The 27,229-nt window shown below is 40.5% G+C and overlaps 1 protein-coding gene across 1 annotated transcript in view; it reads left to right on the top strand.

Moving 5' to 3' along the window:
* Nucleotides 1-27,229, top strand: part of HECW2 (HECT, C2 and WW domain containing E3 ubiquitin protein ligase 2) — a 130,170-nt gene that overhangs the window by 88,899 nt on the left and 14,042 nt on the right. Inside the window, exons 14-21 of the mRNA XM_023516935.1 lie at nt 795-908; nt 11,673-11,825; nt 13,632-13,730; nt 17,318-17,447; nt 18,790-18,936; nt 19,558-19,672; nt 22,913-22,998; nt 24,010-24,122. Coding sequence (XP_023372703.1) covers nt 795-908; nt 11,673-11,825; nt 13,632-13,730; nt 17,318-17,447; nt 18,790-18,936; nt 19,558-19,672; nt 22,913-22,998; nt 24,010-24,122 — 957 coding nt within the window. The remainder of the gene's footprint in view (nt 1-794; nt 909-11,672; nt 11,826-13,631; nt 13,731-17,317; nt 17,448-18,789; nt 18,937-19,557; nt 19,673-22,912; nt 22,999-24,009; nt 24,123-27,229) is intronic.

The raw sequence follows: 27,229 nt of genomic DNA, 5'->3' as shown, positions 1-27,229 counted from the left end.
GTGCACTAGAGGTCTTGCTCCATTAAATTCCACCTTCATTGCTCTCAAAAAAGTCAGCCTGACCCAAACACCACGCCTCTCTGAGCTTTACTTTGCTCACACCTGACTTTGAAGGTCTGGGTGATGCAGCTGCCATGCCTTCAGCCTCACTACGGAACTGTTCATTGCCATTGACATTAAGAGAAAATTGATAATTATGGAAGGAGGACTTTAATTGTCATCATCACAAGCAGATTAACAAGCCACAGGAGTCGTTTGTGTGTATCTATCCCTTAGGGAATCTCAAGATGCATTTAATTTAAAATTAAATTAAGCACAATTACAAAATCCTCTGCTTTGGAAGCCACTGGGAATTTTTTTTTTCTCCTGGTTTTCACAGTTGTCTCTCTGGGCACTTAGTAATTGAATTCCTTATCTAGGTACATTGAGGTTTAAAACATTACCTGATAGGGTTGTTCTTGCTTTACTAAACAAAAGTCTATAGGTGCATGTGCGTGGTTTTACGATCATTTTCCTTCTTGGATAAGTTAATTTGACCCATTCAGAAAGGATTCTGCAGTTGTTCTTACAGGTCATAGGTGGGGTGCTCTAATTACCGGTGGTTTTCTTATGTAACTTTTGCTAATGCTATTAAGAGTAAAGACCAATATTGTAGACAGCAACAATATCAAGTAACTCTGCTTCTTCTTGCCCGGTTATGTGTGGTAAATGGAAACTAAATGGCAAGTGGGAAATTCTAGAAGGTGAGGATTAGGAAATAATCTGTATTTCTAAAATTCTCTCTTTACGGGCAGGCTAATTATCCGAAGAGATCACTTACTAGAAGATGCTTTTAATCAGATCATGGGCTACTCCCGAAAAGACCTGCAGAGAAACAAGCTGTATGTCACCTTCGTGGGGGAGGAAGGGTGAGTAGAAGAGAGAAGTGCTCCCCGGCCGGCCGCCACAGGGCGGATGTTTCTCCACAGCACTGCGGTGGCCTGAAACAGGAAATCCTTCTGGCAGGAAATGCTGTTCTCATACACTTAAAACTTTGCTTTTTTTTTTTTTTAAGGCTTCCTCTGGTTTTTAAATCATCTGACATAGAAATTCTTTGGTAAAAACTTGTAGCTGTAGGTCATTTTTGAGAGCAGAAGGCTGGTTTGCTTTCTTTTCTCTACGTCTCTCTTTGTCTTAAAGGTTTGAAAAAGTGGGGCTTTAATGGGGACCACAAGCAAGACATTGCATTTTAACATCTAGGATCCCGTTTTCTTCCCCGGAGTGCTAGGTAGAACGTGCTCCACCTGTGAAATAAGTTGCAATTCAAAAATGCAAATTAGAATCCTCCTGTCCTTCCAGTGAGCAGCTGCTGTAGTAACTCTGGGGCTTTGTCCTCACTTCTTCGCCTTCAGTTTGCCTCTTCCCTGGGGAGGGCAGCACACCTACCGACATAGCTACCTGACCGTAAACAAACATGTTCAGCCTTCTGTGACTCTTCCGTGACTGTGCTCATCCAGATAAGGGTTAGGAAATTAAGGGGTAAAGACTCCTACGCAGTGTCTGTTGCACCCAAGTAGACACAACAGTTGTTATACATCACTTGGAACATGGTGGTTCTCATCCTTCCCGATCTCTGCTTCTTTTCTCAGCACTTTACTTATAACCCAGCAGCCACCAGAGGGAATTTTTAAAATACCGTACAATTATCTGAACTCTGGTTGTGTTCTCCTTGACTCTGCTGATCTGAATCATTTTAAGGGTGGTACCCCTCTCATTGTGCCCAGGACTACAGTACATTAGACGATGGAATCCTACTAGTAATATCCAAATCAGCATTCAGTAGCTGGCTGATGAAACAGAGACTCCAATGTATAAAATAACTTACCTGTGGTCATGGAGCCAGGGAATAGCAAAATCAGATTTGAGCCCAGACCTTTGTCTTTGGCTCAGTACTCTTGACCTAGCACTGGGACATGAGCAAAACTGCTAAACTCCATCTGGTTTTTTTTCCTACCCCTCAACCTTTTCACCATTCCAACTAGTGACTTCTATTCATGTCATATACACTGATGTACAATGTCCCAACTATGCCTAAGTAAAATATTATGTGGGAACATACTATGCGATGATGAAGTTTGGACAAAAGCTTGTCTGAGACCTGAGCCCTTCATTGCCCGTGTGCACAAGTGAACTTCGAGCTTGTGTTAGTTGGTTTAAAGGCGCAGGTGCACAATGAAAATGAAGGGAAATATTGTTGGCCTAATCACAGGTATGCGTGGGATTCCAAGTATTTCCGGACATAATCAGTCTGGTTGGGATGAGAACACTTCTCTTCTCCCAGAACTCTTGCCGCCTCTTTCATTGTTGAATCACAATTTGTTGAGATCTCAGAGATTTAGGGAAGAGTCTTTGGAAGCACCAGTATTCAAGTTTGAATTAAAAAACCCAGATGCTTATGATGAATGATCATCCTAAAGCAGTCTCCCCGTGACTTGGACTGATGACATCAGTTCTGAGGAGGACACCTGGCTGGATGGGACTTGATACCTCTGTATTTGATTGCTGATGATGTCCAAATGCTTCCTGCCTCTGTCACCTGCCTCCTTCCCGTGACCTCAGAGGGAAAACAAGGGAGAGGATGTTTTGAGGTGTGACCTTTGTTTATCAGGGAAGATCTGTTAATCCGTTCCCTCTACGTATGATTTATTGAAGCTGGATTTCTGGACTCATGGCTTTGTCATGTCAATATCATATTTATCAGTTTATTAAGTGCAGACTTTATTTGGCTATTGGGGCACAGAGTATGTATATACACAAACACACATATGCACATGCACACACACATACATTTTTTTGAAAGAAAGATTAAAGTAGTACTTTTGCTGAAAAATAGAACTCTGAAAACAACATAAAAAGGAGTTCTTTCAGCCTTTGGCACCTTTGCAAATGCATTGAGTGTATTACATGAACATAAAAGATAATAACATTTCTTTCTGGATAATAAATGCCCAAAGTGAAAGCTACCCAGATTTTTTCATTAATCTGTAAAAATGGAGCTGGATGTTTTCTGTTACTTTCCCGTCACCAGTTTTAACACCCTCAAAATGTATCATTTTGCAAGTTCTTCATGTCTAGGTCTAGTTATATTTAAAAACATATATGTCTGGTGCTCAGACCTTGGTTTCTAATATTATTCTTCTATAAAAAGAACTAGGTGGGGTTTTTTTTCTTTTCTTTTTCTCTTTCCTTTCTTCCTTCCTTCCTTTCTTTCTTTCTTTCTTTCTTTTTTTTTTTTTGAGAAACGGCTGATTCTAGAATCTAGGCAGGAAACGTAGAAGGTGGAACTTGAAGCATTTTATAGAGCCTTCCAGAAAGTAAAGAAGTCCTCAAAAGCCTACCCTCAAGGGGGTACCTTACATGGACTTGGGAGCCAATTGAAAGAGTTCCCACTGGCCAAAGATGAAATAACTTGAACAAAAATATAAATAAAATTGTATTGGATGATAGCCCAAAGTATAAAATATCCATACTAATACTAGTACATGATTGAATAAATAAATGGAGGAGAATAGAAAAATCTCCTATGTAGAATATTTCCAAATAATTTAGCATAACTCTGAAAGTATTGTGCATAATGACATTCTTCCAAATAGTATGGTAAGGAAAAGGCAGGAAAGAAGTAACTTTGTAGTGGAGAATCAAGACAAACACTGTCTCAGTCAGGTGACCAAGGTCACCATCAATAGTCGTTAAGTCATGTTGATAATATGTACCCTTGAGATGATGTGATAGAAATGGCACTTCACCTCTGCAGTCTTCCTCCCAAACCTATTACCCCAGTGAGAAAAACATCACACAAATCCCAGCAGAGGGACGTTGTACAATAATAATATTCTTTAAAATTGTCACAGTTGCCACAAACCAGAGGACTCTGAGAAACTGTCACAGCCAAGAGGAGACATGGCAATTAAATGTAATGTGATTTCATGAAACAGAGAGGGGACATTAGGTAAACTAAGGAAATCTGGTAAAGTATGGATTTCAGTCAACAATGATGTATCAGTATTGGTTTATTAATCATAACAAATGTATAGTAATGCAAGATGTTAACAAGAGGGGAGCTGGGTGTGAGGTATACAAGAACTCTCTGGACTATCTTTACAACTTACTTGTAAATCAGAAACTATTCTAAAATTAAAAATTTATTAACAGAAAACATACAGTCAGGATCTGGGGGGATTTAGGAGATGTTTCCCTGAATGATTTTTCATATTTCCTTGTTCTCTGATGAGTGACGGCTGCCAGGGTAAATTTTGTGTGGATGTACCTCCAGTGGAACTTGAGGTCAATACAGTAATAAGCAGATAGGTAGAGTTAATTCTGAAAAGCCCAAATTAGCAAGGGCATTCGTATGTCTATGGTATTATTGTTATTATTTTTTTGAAATAGAGTCTCACTCTGGCACACTGGGTAGAGTACCACTGTGGCGTCATAGCTCAGAACAACCTCAAATTCTTGTGCTTGAGAGATCCTCTTGCGTCAGCCTCCAGAGTAGCTGGGACTACAGGTGCCTGCCACAGCTCAGCTAATTTTTTTTCTGTTTTTATTAGATCTGGGGTCTCACTCTTGCTCAGGGTGAGCTTAAGTGATCTGGCTCAGTCTCCCAGAGTTCTAGGAATACAGGCGTGAGCCACCATACTTGGCCTAGAGTCTTATTTTTCATTGTTCATGTTATCTTTAGGTTGTCTATGAGAGATTGATACTTTGAAGTTCTTACTGATACCACCTGATGATTGTTTTCTACTTGTTGTGATCACAGTCTTTATTTACTGTGGATTAGCTAAGGAACAAAGAAAGGAAGATTTATTTTTAAGAATAGCACATCTACCTGCCCTTCAACAAGGTGTGAGTTAGCAGATTCACAGAGAGACTTCAGCTCTACTTTAAGCAATTTCTTTCCTCAGGTCTGAAATATGACATGTAGATTGTTTCTCATATGTAGTCAGAAATTTACAGGATGACTACAAATTCCATGCAAGGTAGCATTAATCCTAGAATACTGAAGATGTCTATATTCAATTTAAAAATACAAAATTAATCCTAGAGCCTATTAATACAAATACATTAGTTGACAGTGAACAATTATTTCTCCTTAAAATAAGATGTGTGTGCTTTGGCTTTTTACAAAAAGTAGATGGTTGTAAGCACTATCCTGGGGTTAGTGATTTAATTTTGTTAAAGGTGGGGGTTTTGTTCTAGTCATTAAAATTTCTACCGGGCGTAATGTGGTTATCTGCCCTGGCAAAGTTTCAGGGAAGGGAGGTCAGCAGTGGCAGAGCGGCTGGAGACTGAGTCATCTTAGCTGAATGTGGTGGCAAATTGCACGCAGTGGTTGCTTATTTCTGTGGGGCTTCGGTCTGCCTAGAAATTGTTTCTATAGGGACAAGGCCAGTGAAATACTGCATCTCCAACAGACTATTCTACATAAACTCCTGCTTTATTATTACACTATGTATTCTCCTGAATATTATTTTCTTTTGAATTAAAAATTCTAGCAACCAAAGCTTATGTGATATCAGAAGCCAGCTAAATTAGACTATGGTGTTCTGGTATGACATGGGCCCATTGACTTCTTAGTACCCAAAACAGTACAGAAATGATGGCCTGGATAAAGAGAGGATGTTTATTTACACTATGATGGCTCCACCTCTTTTTTGTCTGTGGCCAACCCTGTAAAAGGAACCTTTCTTTAAGAAAGAATGGGTTCATTATGAGTGAGGTGCCATCAACGTGAGGTCAGTTGTCTATTTTGCAAAGCCACACTTAGACTAAAGGAGGAGATGTGTGTGAACAGTTTAAGTTTGGGGGTTTAAGAACTTTCTGTAACATTTTTCTGTTCAGCTCTTTCTGTGATCTCTTTCCCCTCCCCAGTGAAAGCAATTTGGGTGGATGAGAGCCTAAACAATTTTCCGCTTATAAAGCAACCCATGGTTCTTGCATATGACTGGTCAGATCCTCACCAGAAGCTGTGTGGGGTCCTGAGCTGGTTCATTCATGTCTCAGAAATCTTTAAAAGCTTCAAGTTAAACTTCTTGGTGCTGCTTGTTTTCTTCCAAAAGGAGACATTTGCAGGACAACCTAAATATACCCAAGTCTCGATAAAGAAAGGTGCTTCAGTGTCTAGGCTTTGTTTGGGGACCACCAGGTAAAACTGTCTATCACATCAGCATTCCTTACTTACCTTCCAGGCCTTCTTTAGTGGATGAAGAACTAATGCCTTGGCTGCCATAAACGTCTGAGCGTGAATCAGAGGGTGCATAGGCCACGTGCCTGAACCAACTTGTAGGAAGTCATGGTGGATTCTCCCAAGGCTGTGATCTTCTTTCACTTCATAGTCTGCCTCTGTTGGACTATTTTGTTTTTAGTACTTCCTAGTTGAAAATAAAGAATGGGAAAATAAAACCCATTATTTTAACAAATATTGGGTGCCACTAACCACTTGGGTGGTGTGCCAGCCTAGCAACGTGATGGTATTTAAAATGTTTTGTCAGCACTTGGGCTCAAAACTACATAGCCACCCTAAAGACATCTGTGCTTATTCAGAAATGCCCTCAGATGCAGCTGCTATGTGGCTACACACCCGGTGTCCAGAGTTTCTGTATTTCTGTGCCAAGTTTTTAGCTGTGGAACCAACCTAACTGGCAAAACAAGAATGTAACAAATGATCCCTGTGATATGAGTCATGTTAACTATTTATATGAAGAGGTTGCTAAGACATCACAGGAAGCACATGCGTGGTGCACCCTGCTGTGACATGTTTTATTGAATTAGCAAGACTTCAATGTATAAATTGTCATCTACAAGCCCCTCTCAGGAAGTTCTAAATTTTGGATTATAATCAGATCAATGTTTAAAGACTGTTTCAGTTTTAGAGTGACACTGTCAGTACCTCTAGAGTTAAAAAGCAGCCAATAAAAACCTGACCAGTTGAAGATACATTTCCTCCTAGAGCAGTGGTTCTCAACCTTCCTAATGCCGCAACCCTTTTATATAGTTCCTGTGGGTCACAACCCACAGGTTGAGAACTGCTGTCCTAGAGGAACTATTAGCTTTGTTCTCTCTTGGGGGAAAAAAAAAAACCAGTTTTGCTTTTTAGTTCTAACTCCTCAGGGAACATTCATTTTTCTTCAGATTCAGCTATTTTCATAAGAAGGGAATGAATTAATGGAATAAATTAATGAGCTTTGTTGTTTTAACAAACTTTACCATATTAGAAGATTAGCATAATTTACTAGTGTGATTGCTAACATGGTTTCAAATTGAGTTGTCTTATAGGGATTGGCAGAATCCTTTCATGTCACTGAATCAATGCACCCCTTGAAGGCAAACTTGTGCAAATCGATCCACCCAGCTAGATGCCTAATAACAATATCAATAGTGTTTAAAGATCATCAGAGAGCTCCACGCCTTGCTTTAATAGTATACAGAGGGTGCCAAAAAAGTGTATACACATTTTAAGAAAGGAGAAAACTGTATTAAATTGTAATATGTAAGTCACATTTGCCTTCTGCAATTACAAGAGATAGAACATAATGATATACAAGATAACAGACGTTATCGGTATATGTTGAATTTTAACAATTGTAATACAGTTTTTTTTTTCCTTTCTTAAAATGTGGGTATAGGTTTTTTTGGTACCTTATGTGTATTGAGCCCCTTCTGAGTACCTGGCTCTGTGCTTGGGGATCCCGATCCTGCCTAGGTGTGTAAGGGAGGAAGACACATGAGCGGATAATCACAGTGCATTTGGATAAAGCTCTCAGATTTAAGGCTTAAAGAAAACTTCCTGTTTCTAATTGAATGCCACAGTTTGACCATAACCAGGTAAAAGTCCCATCTCCCTTGTACTAGTTGTCTGTTCATAAGAAAACGAACTCATGAAGTATTTGCCTCCTACTTCAGCTATCTGGCTCTGATCTGTGGTGTGCCTTGATGGCGTCTGAAAGCCCCACAGAGCAGTGACTGGGGCAGACAGTGCTGACTGGTGTCTCACACTTGGTAGTGTGAACACTCCTTGAGGTTGCATACACCCTAGGACGTTGTAGCCATTTCATATTTCCTTGAGACTGTCACGAGAAGAGGGTTTATAGTAAGCTAGATACTTTAATAAAGTAGCATTTTCTTCCTACCATCTTTCTCCTCTATAGAAGCTGGCAAGTTTTTTCTTCGAAGGGCTGGATAGTGTTTTGGGCTTTGCCAGCTGGGCATTCCCTGCAGTACCTACTGGACTCTTCCCTTGTAGCAGGAAAGCCGCCACAGGCAGCACATTAACACCCCGCTGTGTTTCACTAACACTTTCAGTAACCAGAGGGTGAGGAAGATCTGGCCTGCAGGGAATAGTTTGCTGACCCTTGTTCTGTAAGCCGTGGGTGAGGATATTCAGCACACCCCTTGGGTGAACTACTCAACTACAACTTGAACTTCACCTTAGGAATGAAAACAGTGTGACCTAATCATTTGTACCCTCATATTAATCTGAAATTTAAAAAATATTTTAGAAGTTGACTATAGGGTGGCCTGTAAGCAGAGACAAGCATCACACTTAGGGTCTGGACACCTGCTTTGACGCTTCAGGGCCGGGTTCCCCCACTGCAGCTTTCATTTGGCAAGTCAGGGATTTCCTTCAGCCTCCGTCTTCTCTCCAAAAGGAGAGGTTTGGACAAAATGACCTCCTATCACTATTTCTGGAAAGCCACAGAGGACTAAGTCTCACAAAGTGAAATTTGGTAGGTTTTCAAAAGATACAGCTGGCTGCAGATAGGATGGGGGAAGTCCTAGGTTAAAGTAGCAAAAGGAAAGATTTGGGACTTTAGCTGATGAGTAACTAACTCATTATGAGTCAACAAAGTGGCTGCCCCAAAAGACAGGGACAGGGCGATTTCCACCTGCATTAGTGCAGAAAAGTGTCCAGGACTTTCTAAGCTCTGTGCAGACAAGACTACACCTCCAGTGTTGCCGTCAGTCTTAAATGCCAATGTGGTGACGAGGGAATTCCTACCCTTGCCTTGAGCAAAGGTTGAAGGAAGTAATCATGCTCAGGAGTGGGGACAGGGTAGGAGGGGCAGAGACCAGAGGTACAGAAACTGCTAAACTGAGAACTCCTGTAGAAAATAACTTTTCAAAACGTTTTATATCTTTAAGATCTAGTTTAGTACCCAAAACATCATTGGCACGCAAATATTTGTTGAAAGGAAACCTCTGAGTATGTGGAGAACTTTCAAGTGCAAGAAGTATTCTGCTTGTTCTTGGTGACGTCCAAAGCCAGAAGTCAGTCTGTGGTAGACAGCCACAGGAGCTGCCTTGTCCCTGCATGAAGAAGGTACCTGGTCTGTGCACCTCCGCACGGAAAGCGGCCAGAGTAACCTGAAAATCATCCCACCTCTGTACCAGGAAGACAGCCAGAGTAGCATGAGGGCAGTCCCTCCGATCTTGGAGGCCACCTGTTAGCTCATTATATTTAGCTGCCCCAGAGGGCGTTTTTCTTCACGTGTGACTTACCTGTCAGTGTGGTAGGAGTATGAGTGCATTGAAAGCACTGGTGGCATAGGAAACAATTTTAGCTGCCACAAAGACTTACATTTTTAATTTTAATACTGCATTTATGTATTTAACATGTATTAGGAAAAAATAGAGCGAGCACATGAAAACTTCATAAATATTATACGACACGGCTCAGCGCCCGTGTCTCAGCAAGTAGGGCGCCAGCCACATACACTGAAGGTGGCGAATTCGAGCCCAACCCAGGCCTGCTAAACAACAGCAACCAAAAAATAGCCAAGCATTGTGGCGGGTACCTGTAGTCCCAGCTACTTGGGAGGCTAAGGCAAGAGAATTGTTTAAGCCCAAGAGTTTGAGGTTGCTGTGAGCTCTGATGGCACGGCACTCTATCAAGGGCAATGTAGTAGGACTCTGTCTCTAAAAAAAAAAAAAAATTATGCAACACAAGGTTGCCCTGAAAAAGGAAATAAATTTAAAGTTGATTTAATAAAAAATATAAAGCAAATTATAGTACATATGTATTCAGATATGACAAAAATTAGAAGTAGTATGTGAGTAGTTGAAACCTATTCTATGTCAATTCTATTAAACTCTCAAAGAAGACATAAAAAACTATTTTACTTTTTCTTACTAGTATTCCAACTCCTTCTTCTGCCTGTAACAGGATCCTTTCCTCCATCACAAAGCCCATTACCAGACAAGACTCAGATTTCTTTTTCAATTAAAAAAACATGCAATCACCAAAGTGTAGAAACAACCTAAATGCCCACTAACCCAGGAATGGATTAACAAGCTGTGGTATATGTATACCATGGAATACTATTCAGCCATTTAAAAAAGATGGAGACTTTATTGTCTTTTATATTAACCTGGATGGAGTTGGAACATATTCTTCTTAGTAAAGCATCACAAGAATGGAGAAGCAAGAATTCTATGTACTCAATTCTAATATGAAGGCAGGAGATGAGCTCATAGAAGTGGGGGGGGGCAGGGGAATGAGGGAGTGGGGAGAGGGGAAGAGGGAGGGTTTGGGCATCATGGTGTATGGCACACCTGTTGGGGGTGGGATACAAGTATAAGAGGGACTTTCTCTAACAAATGCAATCACTATAACCTATTCTTTGTACCCTCAATGAATCCCAAATAATAAATTAAAAAAATGCAGTAATGCCCATAGAAGAATTCAAAAAAAGAAAAAACATTGAATAAACAAAAGCAACAAAAATCTTCTCAAATTTTAAAACCCCAACTTCTCGGTTGCTTTCATGCCTGTCTTTGCACCCATAGATGTACTTTCTACTCTAGGGTAGATGTACTTGGTATTTTTCACTATGAACGTAGCATATCGGATTACTTTGTTGCAAATTCTACAACTCTCAGAATTCTTGGCTACTTGTCATTTCTCAAACCTAACATAATTTTTTCTTATGCTTTGTAAAGAAAGTACGTCCTGAGGTCTTTGTAAATAAAGTAGGATTTATACTATGAGTCAGGTGCTATAGTTTCAGCCTCTTCTCCAAATACCTTCCTTAAGAAGCTTCAGGTACCCTGGCTTTTCTTGTTCATAATTTTCCTAGGTGTTTTATGAATTAAAGTTTTTACTTACACCCCAATATTCCATTTGTTGTCTCTGATCGCCTTAGGGGGCCTTGTATCGGTAATATCCTCTCTCCAATTCACAGAAGTTTCTTTCTTCTCTCATTTAAAAATGTTTCAGACATCCGCGAGGACTCTGTCCTATGAGAGTCCATAGCTGACTCCCTCTGGCTTCACCTTGTTTTAAATTCAGCTTTCCTATTGTATTCCCTTTCCCTGTAACCTCACTCCCAACATTTAAAAGATTTACCTTTGTATATATTTTTATGCAATGAAATTTTTGACATATTGCCTATTGTATGTATTATGTCATTGTAGCTCGCTTAGTTTTGGGATGTGCTCCACATAGATGTCAATTTTACCATTGCATCTAGATATGAGATCAGGAACTGTGATCATTCAGTTTGGGACAGCTGTGACATGTGGACAATTAGGTGTGTAATGAGCATTCAATAGGAAGTTGAGCTCTGGAGAAAATGTCCCCAATATCTAGAAAAAAAAAAAATAACAGATTATTCTTTTTGCGGATTTTTTTACAGGCTAGATTACAGTGGACCTTCCAGAGAGTTTTTCTTCCTGGTATCGAGAGAACTCTTTAACCCATATTATGGCTTATTTGAATATTCAGCCAATGACACGTACACAGTACAGATAAGTCCCATGTCTGCATTTGTAGACAATCACCATGAATGGTAAGTATTTTCTTCCCCAATGCCTCACTTCAGTTGATTTTCTGTGATATTAGTTTTTTTTTTTTTTTTTAATAGGAACCCACATTTCTTTTAACATTGTTTTCCTTTTGGGAAAAATCATACTTCAGTGAAGTACCTCATTTGACTCTTGTTTTTGTTGTCAAATTTAAATATACAGGCAGCCTCCAAGCTACGAATAGATTTTGTTGCATAAGATCAATTTAAGCGAGTTGGGAAAAACTTTCAAAAGTTTTTTCCTATTAAAAGGAAGTTACAGATGATGTTAGGTTCCTCTTGGCAGCTTTGGACCTCTGCGAACTGGGGTGAGAAGAGAAAGGACCTGACCCAGAAGCCAGGCAGCTTGCAGAGCAGCTCACGGGGAAGTGACTGACTGAGGGTGGGGGCAGCTAGAGCTCTGGCCAAGGCGATGATGATGATGTTCTAGTGGGGAGTCGCGTCAAGTGGGGTGTCCTGGAGAAACAATGGCAGAAGGGGAGGAGTAGGGAGTCACAGCAGTGGCTATTCATTGCATTGGCCATTTGAAGTTTATAACCAGGGGCCGCCTCTTTCCTGACGTCTCAAGCAAAATCTTCAAGGAGAACTGATTTAGGATCCCCTTCTGGAGATTATTTATTCTGAAAATCTCCAATTGCACTCTTTCCAAAATCCTTGCATCTTTTTAAAATGTTTGATGTATTTTAACGTATTGACATATTGCCTAAAATAAAATCTTCTTAATTTATAGACTTTAAATATTTGTCGACCCTGTATTAGCTTGTTCCTGTTCATTTTCACTGATAGTAACAGAGTAAAGAACAAGAGTGGGATTCATGGAAAAAGCTTCTTAGCTTCTTTGAGTCACGAGGTTAATACTGGAGGGTGAAGGGTGTTGACTTTTAGAACTCGTTCTTCAGATTCACTTCCGTTTAACTATAATTTAGAGTCCTCGTAACTGTGGCTATTACAGTTGTGCTAACATAAATGGAAATAAAGAGAAACAATGTTGCTTGGCATTAATCTTAAAACAGCTGCCTAATACTAAAATTGCAATCTCAGGCAGTACAGATTTATACTTTTAGAAGGCACCAGTCTTTCAAAGAGCTAGAAACTTAAATGCTTTTGAAAGAGAAATTAAATGTACATCTCAGGCAGCAAATCCAGTCATAACAAATATATTTAATAAAGTTTCCAAAGTGATTCAGAATAGAATTGAGCCTCGAGATTTTTGAGAACAGAATGTCCCAAAAGGAAACCCCCCCAAATGTCCACAACCATAATTCTTAGTAAAAATTATTATCAGGAGTAGAGATTGAATGCAAATTGGGGATAGGAACTTTCTTAATTTGAGATTGGGCTTTTCCTGAGAAGGGAATTGCTATTGAGTTTGCATGAGAGAAGTCCTTCTAGTATTCATGCACACACACTAAACTCAGATGGCATTTTCCCCACCTCTGGCTGTCTTACTCTGTCAATAACTCTTAGAAGTGTTTTAAGGAAATTTCACTGAAATGTTAGTTGGGATCCACATTGGCAATGTGGGGTGCTACGTGGTGGGCAGTGTGGACATGGTGTGAAGGAAGAGCAGTGCCTCTGAGTATCAGAGAGAAATAGATTTCTTCAATAAGTAGGTATGAATTCTTGGCCTAATGAAGACACCAGCCTACAGCGCACACAAACTCTCATGGACGTAGGCAATTAATCTTGGACAAAGTGAGATGCTTCGAGCGGGAGGGGTTCTAGGAAGCAAATGAAACCATTCAGAAACTGCTCCAAGAAGTGTAAGCTGTCCACGGTTTTCCTTCCCAGGTTCCGGTTCAGCGGTAGGATCCTTGGTCTCGCACTAATACACCAGTATTTGCTGGATGCCTTCTTCACACGGCCCTTCTATAAGGCTCTTCTCAGAATGTAAGAGGGTATTTATTGTTTGTGTAATTAACACGTAAAAGTATTTCCTTCATTGAAACTAAATTAATGTCAAGGTCATTGTTTATTTGTTCACTATTACAACCTAATAATTGCTTAGATTTCTGAAAGTAATACCATTTCAAATATGGATCACTGTATTTTTCCTACTTCTGACCCTTTATTCCTGTCTAGGTCCCAAAGTCCTTGTTCAGTCTACTCTGAATAACTTATTCTCATTTGTTGCAACACATGTTTTTTTTCAAAACAATTGTACTTCAGAGACAGCCCTGGAATTCTTGTGGTATTAATGCTGATTATTAATAGAATAGTTGTGGGTTGGTCTTGGTGACTCACAGCCCCCATTCTTCATAAGATGCATTTTATATTTGGCTTTATGCAAACTTCCAACTGCTTACTCTGGGTTCAAATTTTCCTTTGTTTTTGTTTTACTTTTTGTTTGTCAGGAGTGGACAGTGCTGCACTTTTCGTAAGCTCTCCCTAAGTGCAAAACAGCAATTTGTGATGGCAGATGAAAATTTAGCATTCACGGAACTTTTTCTTCATTGTTATCACAATGAAAGATTGCAATTATTGCAAAATGTAGAGCTAACTGTTGCTGTCATATTTAAAGTAGTTATTTACGAGGCTGAACAGCAGAAAGCAGCTGTCCGTGGGGTGGTAGCTAAAACTTAACAATGAGAAAGCAATGAATTATAGTTTGGTTCTGTTCAGCCCGTTCCCTGACCGAGGCCACATATCTGCTTTCTGTAAAATGAAAGCACTAGACCACAAAGGAAAGCAAATAAAATATTTCTTGCGGGCCTTAGAGAGGTCAGTAGGAAGACTTTTGCCTGCCTTTTTTTCACTGTCTTTGCAACTGTAGCACTGGGCAAGAGAGGCCGTGTTCTGCCCCTCTGGCTCTCACTGGCCCACTTTCCACCTTGTGTTTCACTGCTTTGACTCCCATCTTTAAGCTTCCTAAAACAGTAGGCTGTATCGATTGTTTACACTTACTTCAAATTCACTTCTTCAGCCTGACTTCTTTCCCACTAGTAACCTATGGGGCTTTTAAAGAATACTTTTTACCCCTTACCTTATTGGGCCGTGCTGCTGCTTTTGACTCTGTGGACTCCCCCAGCCCCATCCTCACCCTCATTTTGTCTTGCGTTTTTCCTTCCCTGGCACCACTCTACCGTCCTGGTTCTCCTTTTACTTTTTTGTCTCCTTCATGGCCTTTCCTCTGACTCGCCCTTAAACCTCAATGTCCCTGACGTCTCCACTGTTGGCTTCCAGCATATCTCACTCAATGTCTTGGGGAGATTTCTTCACCTGTCCTGTCTCCTGCTGACCCCTAATTCTGTCCCCTCAATCTTAATCTTGCTCCAAGTGTAGTCTCACATGGTCGACAGACCACCAAATATTTCCACTTGGCTGTCTCACAGGATCCTCTAAATCAACATGGTTAAAAGAAAACTTCATCAGTTTTCCCTGCCCTGAAACTCTGCCTTCTCCCCTGTGCACAGTGGCAATTAATGGTGCCAGTATTTGTGGGTCACTCTGACCGGTCACTGGGAGTCACCCTTAGACAAGGGTGGCAAATGTGCAGTACACACTCTGCTCTTCCCCACCTCTGCCTCCTTTCCCATGCGGTAGTTCCTAAATCATTTCTAGTACATGTGCCAACTGAACTTACTGTGTCTCAGAAATCTTCTCAACTTATAGTCAGAGTTGGCTTGACATGAGTTTATTTACCACTTCTATTTTAGATATTTTTCTTTATACCACTCCCAATAAAACCAGGTAACTGCCCCGGTGCCTATGGCTCAAGTGGCTAAGGTGCCAGCCACATACACCTAAGGTGGCAGGTTCGAATCCAGCCCAGGCCCGCCAAACAACAATGACGGTTGCAAACAAAAAGTAGCTGGGCATGTGGCAGGTGCCTGTGGTCCCAGCTACTTGGGAGGCTGAGGCAAGAGACTCACTTGAGCCCAGGAGTTAGAGGTTGCTGTGAGCAGTGAAGCCATAGCACTCTACCCAGGGGGACAGCTTGAGGCTCTGTCTCAAAAAAAAAAAAAAAAAACCAGGTAACTAATTTCTACATGTTTGTCTTCTAACTAATCCTCACATTTACCTTCTTGTGGTTAATCCTCTAGTATTGCTGATATGCTTGGAGCAGGTGTCCTCAAACTTCGGCCTGTAGGCCATATGCAGCCTGCCTAGGACATTTATCTGGTCCTCTGGGTATTTTTGCCGCTGCTGCCTGTCCTGCTTAGCAGCCGACTTGTCCCGGGGCCCACCGTCTGGCTCTCCAACGGTCTGAGGGATAGTGAACTGGCCCCCTGTTTAAAAAGTTTGAGAACCCCTGCCTTGCAGTATTCTCTATACTTATGCCCCATATTTTGTTCATGTTGTTCTCTCCTTTTTCTTTTTTTCTCCTTCTCTTCCTTCACTTATTCCTTTTTACTTCTCTAGCTGTTAAGTATCCTACAAGATTTTTTTTTTTTTTAATGCAGTTTTTGGCCGGGGCTGGGCTTGAACCCACCACCTCTGGCATATGGGGTTGGCGCCTTACTCTTTTGAGCCACAGGCACCGCCCATATAAAGTTCTTACAAGATTTAATGTAGGCATCATCTGCTCCAAAATGCTTTTCCTAAATCTGTAAATCAAAGCAAATGTTTGCTCCAACAGCTATCTGTATCTACCTTATCTTTTTTAAATTGAAATTTGACTTTTACTTTAAAAAGTGCATGAATTTAAAGCATTACCTCCCCTGTGTTACCACTTGTCAACTCCTGTCAACTTATCTCTAGGTGTGCTTGTCCCTGCAGCTAGCCCACTAGTTCCCAAGAGCAGCTACAGTCCATCAAGTAGCTATCAAGTAGGTACTTGATGCCTAAGAAACATTTAGACTGAACCTGACAAAATGACCTTGAAGTTAGGCTGAGAGAGAAATTTCAAAACAGCTATCGCATAGTTGCTATTCCCCTTACAGCAGAGCCATGTAATAGCAGCTCCACCTCATGTAGATCCCCTCTCTGCAATAAAGAGAGATTCTGTGACTTAACTGTTTTCAGAATCACAGCAAGAATAAGAACTGTGAAGAAAAAAGGGGATGTTTGTGAACATGAATCATAGAATCTAGTCTTTCAACAAAAAACAAGGTTAGAAGCTAAAGCACATACAGTCTAGAAATATATGAAGAATTTCAAATCTGGAGAACGGTATTGTAAGCTGGTGTCATATACTGAAAGAATACTGGATCCAAATTGTCAGCCCAACTGCCAGTTCCTGATCTGGCATTGACCGGATGCCTGTGTAGACAGCAGCCGCTCTCTGCACCCCCATTCTCTGTCTATAAAGGAAGGGACAGGCTGAGTGACCCATAAAGCATTTTATATATCTAGGATTTTCTAATTTTATACCAAATTCCTGAATTACTTGGTTTAGTTACTAAACTTAATTAATAAAAGTCCGGAAATCACCACCCATTTAATTGGTCTTTAATTCTAAGTTCCTTTCCTTATGACTCTGGGTTTTCGCTAATAGCTATGCCTTCTTATTTCTTTCCACCTGTTTGTCATCTTAGCCTGTGTGACCTGAGTGATCTAGAATACCTGGATGAAGAATTCCACCAGAGCCTGCAGTGGATGAAAGACAATGACATCCATGACATCCTAGACCTCACGTTCACGGTGAACGAAGAAGTTTTTGGGCAGGTCTGTGCATGTGCACACTTGGTGCCTGAGTGTGGCAATTGAAGCCTATTGGTTGGTGAAGAATTAATTCTGTGGCTAAGAACAGATGATTATTTATTTGTGGCTTGTTGGGTGATTCAAACCCAAGATCACCTAGTTAGGATAATCTCACTTATAAAAATTATCCTAATGCCAATTTAAGATGCTCTGGTGTACAGATTGTATAATCATATGCATTGTAGGTAATCTTATATTTCCAAGTAAAATATCCACAAAAGAGGCTCAAGACTCAATGCCCATAGCTCAGTGGCTAGGGTGTTGGCCACATACACCAGGGCTGGCAGGTTTGAACCCACCCTGCTCAACAACAATGACAACTACAACAACAACAAAAATAGCCAGGCTTGTGGCCGGCACCTGTAGTCCCAGCTACTTGGGAGGCTGAGGCAAGAGAATCCCTTAAGCCCAAGAGTTTGAGTTTGCTATGAGCTGTGACACCAGGCACCCTACTAAGGGCAAGATAGTGAGACACTGTCTCAAAATAAAATAAAATAAAATATCCACAAAAGATATGAGACTAAGCCTTACATAGAATAAAGTTTTTATAAGTCTATGCTATTAAACTATTTAATTGACATTATAGTTGGCTCTCATTCAGATTTAAGAGCTGAAATTGATTTGAAACTTCAGCAGTTTCAAATGATTGAGGAAACATCAGTAGTGTTTTGAGGCAGTCTTGAAAACAGAGAACATATTGGTTATTTTTTTCAACATCGGTAGAAGGGTAGGTGAAAAGATTTATTTCAGGAATTATATCATAGTTTATAAGTAATATTCTTTTTTAGTTGCCAACATTTGGCTAGTTTCTGAATTTCATATGTTTTGGAAAAGAAGTTCTAAATCTAACACTCATTTGAGTATAATTCTGCTTCCTTAAAGCAAATCTTTCCTTGAACGTTGACTCTTTAGGTGTAGTGGATCCTGAATCTTAGGGGAATTTGTGAAAATGGGTTTTGTCACACATTCAGAGAGCAGCAGGCTTGTATCTGGGGCCAATTCATCTGTATTTTAAAAGGTGTGTTTTACTAGTTAGAATTTAAAACTTGAGCAGGGGCAATACTTTTTTGTTTGTTTGTTTGTTTAACCACTGAGAGCTCTCAAACATCAGCTTAATGCCTGCTTTTAGATGAGCGTCACTGTGCGTGGTGCTCCGTGTGGGACGTCTCTCCATCGTCTTGAGAGATGCACCCAGGGGCAGGGTGGGCCAGGCAGCTGGCTGGCTGATTTCAGCTCCTTGGTAGCAGTGTTGGTATGACATCAAGAGTACTGGTTGATAATCATTCATTTTATTTTTAAATCTCAGATTACTGAACGAGAATTGAAGCCAGGGGGTGCCAATATCCCGGTCACAGAGAAGAACAAGAAGGAGTACATTGAGAGGATGGTGAAGTGGAGGATCGAGAGGGGTGTCGTGCAACAGACAGAGAGCTTAGTGCGCGGCTTCTATGAGGTAGAGGCAATCAGCAGTGCTGGGGTTTTGCTGCCTGGTAGCAGTGAAGCCGCAGTCCATCTTCCTGTACTTGACGCGTGTAGAGTATTTCCATTTTCTCTCCTGCTGTGTTTGCTGTTGCTCTTTCAATTTAAAAGGTCCAGTTTTTTCCCTATATGTTTCAAGAGCACCAGAAAGAAAGCTTAATGTACTTGTTACGAGAGATCAGTGAAATAAATGTCATGACCTGAATTCAAGTAGCATTTGATGATTGAATGACCACTAATGGTGTGAAGGAACACATGGGTAACCAGATGCCATGCTTGGTGGGTGAAGTCAGCATATCTGAGGGCCAGATGCGTTGTGACATGTGACTTTTTCTTTAGGAACACTAGATCTTTTTCAAAAGAAGAAAAAGACAGCTAGATTAATCAGTGGCCAATTCTAACTTCTCTTGAGGCCAATCTCAGCAACCTTATGCAAAATACTTTATAGAGAATTTAATAGTTTTTCAAGTGCCTACACAAGGTGCACCCGCATTATTTCCAAAACTCCTCGTACCCACCTTTTCTGATGAGGCTTAATTATAGATGCCGCTGCCATAGTTCTTAAGCCATGCTTTGTACTCTTTTTATTCCACAGGTGGTGGATGCCAGGCTGGTGTCTGTTTTTGATGCAAGAGAGCTGGAACTGGTCATCGCAGGCACAGCTGAAATAGATCTAAGTGATTGGAGAAACAACACAGAATATAGAGGAGGTAAAATTTGATTTATAGATTGCTGGATTTTAAGATTCCAATTAAAGGAAGACCTGGTTCAGCTGTCTGACTACAGGACAGACAAAGCACTTGCACTCTCGTCACAGGCCCAGGGCAGTCTCCCTTGAGACCTTGAGCAAGGCACATTCCCTTCTTTTCCTAGTTACCTCATCTGTCAGACGGGGGAAGAACTATTTATGTACCATCAAAGGTTGTCATAATTGTTGCTGAGGAAATGTAACCATAAGAGCACTAATTAATTACTTTATGTTGTTGTCAGTGAAGCACCAGGGAGCTAGCATCCAGCTGGTCAAACTCCACCTGTTCTGTTTTCATTCTAAAATTAAAGAGACACACCCTTTGAGCTTCCCAGTCAGTATAGTTCTACAGTTCATTGCACTACTCAGCAGTTGAAACACTGTTGAAACAACTGAGTGTAATAAGACACAGTTCCCAAAATTCAACAAGTGTGTTGGAGAAGCCCTTGTAAATTCAAGCAGTAAGTTCAAATGAAAAGAAAGTTGTTATAAGATTAGTTAAAAGCTGTTCTGTCTGACACTTCAACAAATGGGAAGCTTTAGTGGTATCATTTCTGTAGATCAGGTCAAATTAATTAATTAGTAACTGGGACCAAAGCCATTGAAATGTGATTGATCAATCCATGGACTTTGCATTGGACCTCGTAGTAATCCAGAGTTAAAGTTTTTATTCAGTAATTTCAAGCAAAGGAAGAATATACTTTGTGCAATTTATTTCAGTGTTAGAAGGACTTCAGAAATTCATGACAAATACTGATTATCTTCTGGTATGGATTTTTTTAAATTCAAAATGTGAGGGGTGAGCCATAGTTCTGAACTTGGATAATGAAAAATACAAACCAAATTAATCACTTAGCAAAATAAATTGAAAGTTGAATAGTTCTTTAGTTATCTATAAGTTGAAATAGAGATTTTTTTTAAAAGATGGTTTTAAAAGTTTGGGGTAAAAAATGCCTTAACATTTATTAAATTGCTGTTGGTTCTGCCTATTCTTGGCTCTTCCAGCTCAGCCCTGCTGCCATGGGCTGGCCTTCCCAGCCTATTTTCTCTGAAAGGCTATGGACTATAATTGCAGTTTCCATTGCTGCTATTTCTGAAGTCCAATTGCTAAAATAAGTCTTTCCCGGTCAGCCTCATGGATGATCCATATGTAATTTTGGTTATTATAACTTGGTTAATCAAACTCTTTTTATTATATGGAACATAATTTTTCTGACATGCTACATGGTTCACATTTTACTATAAATACTATTAACTAATTTCTTCCCCCCAGGAGATTCTAATAGCAATGTAGTTAACTCACTGAATCAGCCATTTTCACAGTTATTTTATTTACTACATGTAACCAATCAAGGACCTGTTTCTATGGTTATTGTAAATTTTATCAAATGAAATCCTTGGGAGGGGGCAGGGAGGGGCGCAGTCTCCAGCTGCCATGTGTGCTAACCCTGGGAAGCCCACTGGCTGGCACTGGATGAAGAAGCGGCTGTGTTCCCACTCGCCATATGTTCACACAACAGCAGCTGGCAGAGAATATGATGAGACACATTCACTCTTCCTCCTCCAAAAGGTTTGGCACAAGAACTTTGAAGCTACAAAGAGCCAATGCACTTATTTTATAGATAGGAAAGCAATTTGCTAGTAACAAACAGCTAGTCTTTAACAAAGGCTGGACCCGGACCCTATATGTCTTCTTGTCCTCTCCAGCACTGCCAACCTTTTACTTGGATCCTTTTCTTCTCCAAAGGGGACCTCACATCACTGATTAAATGGTAAACAGTAAGATGAGATCCCCCTCAAATCTTACAACTACAGGAGGAAACAGGAGGAAAAATGCAGATCAAAATAATGTCTAGCCATCTTCTATTTTGGACTGCTGACTCATAAAGTAGTTGTTATATAAATCTATCTATTAACTGGTTTAAATCACTGATTATACCTTAATCCTTGTCATCCTTCTCTCTGAACTTAATAAATCTTTTAAAATTTATAGCCACAGCCTTAACCCAGTGTGAGATGTTATTTTCAACATTTTATTAAATTCTACTAAACTGCCAGGCACAGTGGCTCATGCCTGTAATCCTAGCACTCTGGGAGGCTGATGTGGGTGGAATTGCTTGAGCTCACAGGTTCAAGAGCAGCCTGAGTGAAAAAAAAGCAAGACCCCATCTCTACTAAAAATAGAAAAAACTGAGGCAAGAGGATCGCTTGAGCCCAAGAGTTGGAGGTTGCTGTGAGCTATGTTGATGCCACAGCACTCTACCCAGGGTGACAGCTTGAGACTCTGTCTTGAAAAAAAATAAATAAATTCTACTAAAGTATGGAACAGAAGTAAAACTTAGTCAATGATCATTTAGGATTTCTTTGTTGGGAGAATTCAAAGCCACTTTTCCTTTTTATTAATGAATCAATTTGCAAGTTTTAAAAGCGCTTACAATGATGTCTTTATTTGTATAAATTATTCAGTTAGTGTGTCTCTACTCTGCCAAAAGCCCAAAGAGGATCTATTTGCTACTGTGCCCCAAAGCTTAGTACAGTGTTTGACGTGGTAGTACTCAAAAATTATTTCTTATATAAAACACCAAAGAGTTAAGCATTTCCAGTAATTCCAATTATATTGTACAGAGATGATATGGTTAAAATAACTCATTTGTTATTCTTCTCTTCCAGTTTCAGTTTCATTTACTGACCTCTAAATGAAAACAGAGACACCTTGGTTTTGTTCAGTTTTATTTTTGCTTAACTTTTGACACTCATATGACCATATTTATTTATTTATTTATTTTCAGATAGAGTCTCACTTTTTCACCCTCAATGGAGTGCTGTGTCATCATAGCTCTCAACAACCTCAAACTCTTGGGCTCAAGTGATTCTCTTGCCTCATCCTCCTGAGTAGCTGTGTCCCCACCACAATGCTCTATTTTTAGCTGGTCTGGCTCTTGCTCAGACTGATCTCGAACTTCTGAGCTCCGGCAATCCAACCACCTCAACCTCCCAGAGTGCTAAGATTACAGGCGTGAGCCACTGCAGCTGGCCACACTCATAAGCCCATACTTACCATGTGGGTTTCTAGTCTTCATTACAGACAACCTTTAAAGGATCCAAGATGGTGGTGTATGTCTGGGAGGTCCTTTGACATGTATGTTAGTGGCTTATAATAGACAAGTCAAAGTAACATGGGCTTTTGTGATTGGTTTGATAGGGTACCACGACAATCACATTGTAATTCGGTGGTTCTGGGCTGCGGTGGAAAGATTCAACAATGAGCAACGACTTAGGTTGTTACAGGTGAGATACCATTAGTTAACCTTTTTAATGTATTACTATAATTATTGTTGGAAGTGTCCACTTTTAAAATTGCTATGTATCCTCCATAAATGCATGCCACTTTTATCTGGAAATTAGAGATAGACCATTTCTAAATTCTCCTTATTGTATGGTTATGTAACACCATCACTATACAGAACCTGCCTGGCCATGTCAAAGCATTTCATGAGGAAGGACCAACTCCAGTCTAGGAATCCCAGTGACCACATCTACCTTCCACTTACCACTTTGGTGTCTTCAGCAAGAGGCCCCCGTGGTATCCACAGTGCAGGCCAGCATCCCTAGCAGAGAGAGATGATCTTTAGTCCCTTGAGAAGGGACCTAGTGCCTTCATAGAGTCCTTTCTTTTCCTCTATCTAACTTTCCACAAACTTGATAAAATAGTGACATTCAAGAACACTGGGAAAACTATCTTGTTATTTATTTATTTATTTTAGTTTATAGTCATCCAGGGCAACTGCTGGTTGGTTACAGTGGAAGAAATACCAGATATGAAGAAGCCTCTTGGAGCCTCAGGCAGAGCCTTACAAATAGACTAGGCCTTGGCTCCTTTGTGTTACGGGTCTGGACCTCAAATTTGCAAGCCCAGAAATTCTTTTTTTTTTTTTTAATTCACCCTGAGTTAATAAGGGAATTATATTAACTAGACTCAGGTGAATTGATACACCCACTTTATTCATCTATAATAGGAAATTTGTCTAGGTGAAGTTTCTGGGCTGGTCAGCTCTCCAGAGTGCGTTATTTTCTATAAACCCTGCACATCACCTTTTTCTTTATAATGCATTGTGCTTTCTTAGTGTTTTCCCTGGCTGTTTGTCGGAATTCTTGTGTTATAGTTACTTCATGCTTGTAAAGTTTTATCTTCCAAACTTGCCCGTCAGCCAGCTCTTCCTCTGCATGTGAATGATGTGATGTGTTTCCCAGCTGCTGGTCCCTGGCTTCACCTTCTCCTTCTGTTTTTTGGATTGATAGTTTGTTACAGGCACATCCAGCATTCCCTATGAAGGATTTGCATCTCTCCGAGGGAGTAACGGCCCAAGAAGATTCTGTGTGGAGAAATGGGGGAAGATCACTGCTCTTCCTAGGTAAAACAGAAAATAGGGTTTCTTTACTGCCACCGTGGTGTTTTAGGGTGACCTTAACTTATATATATTTTAATTATTTTTTGTGTTAAAAGTTCAGGAGAGTGGAAAAAACTTTTAGAATGGCTGGGCGTGGTGACTTATACCTATAATCCTAGCACTCCAGGAGGCTAGAGGAGCATGGATTGCTTGAGCTCAGGAGTTCAAGACCAGCCTGAGCAAGAGCAAGACCCCCATCTCTACTAAAAATAGAAAAACTAGCTGGGAGTTGTGGCGAGTGCCTATAGCTACTTGGAAGGCTGAGATAAAAGAATCATTTAAGCCCGAGAGTTTGAGGTTGCTGTGAGCTATGACTCCATGGCACTCTGCCCAGGGCAACTGAGTGAGAATCTATCTGCACATCAAAAGCTTTTAGAATGAATTTCTGATCACCTTTCTAAATAAAAGGAAAAAGATCTCTCTGGTCACACTTAAAATCATGCATCTATATCTTACAATACAAAACACAGCAAAAGCAAAGCATTTGCTAGTGTTAGGAAAGCAACATTGGTCAATCGTGCCTGTGGCTTCTTAGGACTGTGGCTCAAATCTAGATGTTTCCAGAAGTTCTAGTTTTAAAGTTATATTAATATCAATTTAGAATCCCTTCACTAAAAATTACCGTTGTGGTTTCTAAGGAATATTCAGTCATGCACGTGCTCTATGCTTTGTTAGCCTGTCTCCCACGTGTCTTAATGCCATGTTAATGATCTCTGCCCAGTGCTCTCTTCATTTTTAAATCATACATTCCCTTGAAGTGGAAGCAAATTGCTTTACTCTTACTACTAATAAAAGCAAGAGACAAGTAAGGTAGTATTTGTGAAGAAAAAAGTGTTTGTGGTTGAGTGGAGATAACTGGATATGGAGCAAAAGAAAAGGGAGCAGGTGAACAAAAAGGAATGGAGAAAAACCGTCTTAGAATTCCTTTACTCAGTCAACAGCGACACTACAGAATTTTTGAGGTATAAAGGACCTCAGATTGCCTCTAATTTTACTACTAATAAAATCATAATGTGGAGAGGTTAATTGATATTAGGAACTCCAAGATGTCATCCTAAGTTTCTTGAAGTAAAGATGACTTTGAGAAACCTGTTACATTAGTCATGCAAGGTGATGTAAGGCACCCCGGTGATACTGGGTACCCAAGATGTCAACCTGTTCCTCTCAGTACCAGCAGCTCTGAGAAATCTGTTTTCAAGGCTTTCTTAGCAATTGCAAGACATCAGTTCTTAAGAATTGTATTCTTAGCATCAACTGATGAATAAAAGGGGTGCTGAAAATGTAAATCCGGAGGGAAATGACTGGGGCGAGCTCCAGGTCTGCCACGCCTCCTCAGGCCCCGCGCGCCCCTGTGAACGCACGCTGCCTCTGAACACCGACGTGTTACCCTGCATACTTGATGTTGCAGTTTCACGATTCAGCGGGCTTGGTTATTTTATTTATGCTTGCGTAACAGTGTTTTCTGTCCTTCAACACATATTTGTATCTCAAAAGCAAATTCAGACTAAGTAAGGCTTCACTCACTCCCCTGAGAAGCTTTTAAGAATTGGGAACAAAGATGCAAGAAAGGACAGATGAATTGTATCGCCTCTTTGTTGAAGTCTATTTCTGTAAAGCCACTAAAGTACATGGAATAAACTAACAATCAGCAGCTATACCATCTGTTCATATTTAATCACTGCGATTTTTGCCAGACCTGGAGGGCAGCAAGAGGTCCTTTGGTATAGACCTGAAGCGTTTGGCTTCAGAGAGATGAGGCTCAGTGCCAGCTTGCTTAGGGCAGCAGGGGCTTAGTGAAGTGGCTTGATCTTTCTGAGCCTCTGTATCCTCATCTACCTTGTAGATTGGTAACTCCTACGATTAACTAAAGTCATTCATATAAAACACTTATACTATCTCTGGCCATGAGCAAGCATCCAGGCAGTGGTGACTGCCAATGTGATTTCTGGCACCGTCCTCTATGCACATATGAGGTGGTAGCATATTGGAAAGAGCACAGGGCTAGAAGTTGTAAGACTTGGTTCTAGTCCCATCTCTGCCACCAGCGAACTCTGGAACCTTGAAGATCACTTGATCGCTGGGCCTCAGTTTTCTCATCTGTAAAGGCCAACAGGGGTGGCATATTAGGTTTGGTTGAGTAAGAATGAACAGCAAAGGGTTGATGAAGAATCTTGGGGGTCAAACTGGCTTTGCATTGCTACTTCCCCTGGAAACTCCAGGAAGCGCGTGTGCTGACTCACTGTGAAGGGTGGTGTTCTTCATCGTTGCATGTTCACAGTTGGGCAACAGGCACTGTCCTTTCCTCCTGTCTTCATTATGACCTAAGGCGGCTTCCACAGTCCTCGTTTTACCCAGATTATAGAATAGCATAGTTAAAGGTCGTATGAAGCATATGGACCAAGCAGCCTATTTTCATACTGTCTCTTTAACAAGCTCTAACATTTTGATGAGAAGAAATCGCTACCTGACTTTTCTACGGCAGAGTTGCTGTCAAATCACATGACCTGGCCAGGAGGCATGAGCACAGGTCTCGCCCTGTGATACACTACTTATATGATCCTGAGCAACACCCTAGGTCCATCTCTGCAAAGCGGGAAGGACAATGCTATACTCAAAGAGTATTTGTGACAATTGTGAGATAATGTGTATAAAAATCCTTAGGAATTATAGATTTTCTTTGTTCTTTTTTTAACCCTTTATTCTATAAGTCACCATACTACTGCTATAACTGTTAACATATCTTCCATAAAAATAAAGTACATTTGGAGAGGAAAGGTAAAAGGAACAGCATCAGTGTGTGACAGGACAGTTTTATGAGAAGCAATTTTTTTATGATGACAGCATTGTCATCACCTTTTACAAAATGTGGGCCTTTAGCAAGATGTAAAAAGATCTGTAAGAAAGTTTCTGATCAGCTCAGTGCCTGTGGCTCAAGCGGCTAAGGCACCAGCCACATACACCTAAGGTGGTGGGTTCGAATCCAGCCCCGGCCCACCAAACAACAATGATGACTGCAACCAAAAAATAGCTAGGCCTTGTGGCGGGCACCTGTAGTCCCAGCTACTTGGGAG

The sequence above is a fragment of the Otolemur garnettii genome, unplaced genomic scaffold (assembly GCF_000181295.1).
Source record: "Otolemur garnettii isolate 467f Iridium unplaced genomic scaffold, OtoGar3 scaffold00100, whole genome shotgun sequence".
Taxonomy (NCBI): Eukaryota; Metazoa; Chordata; class Mammalia; order Primates; family Galagidae; genus Otolemur; species Otolemur garnettii.
Note: the sequence above shows the minus strand (reverse complement) of the source record. Positions and strands in the feature narration are given on the sequence as shown.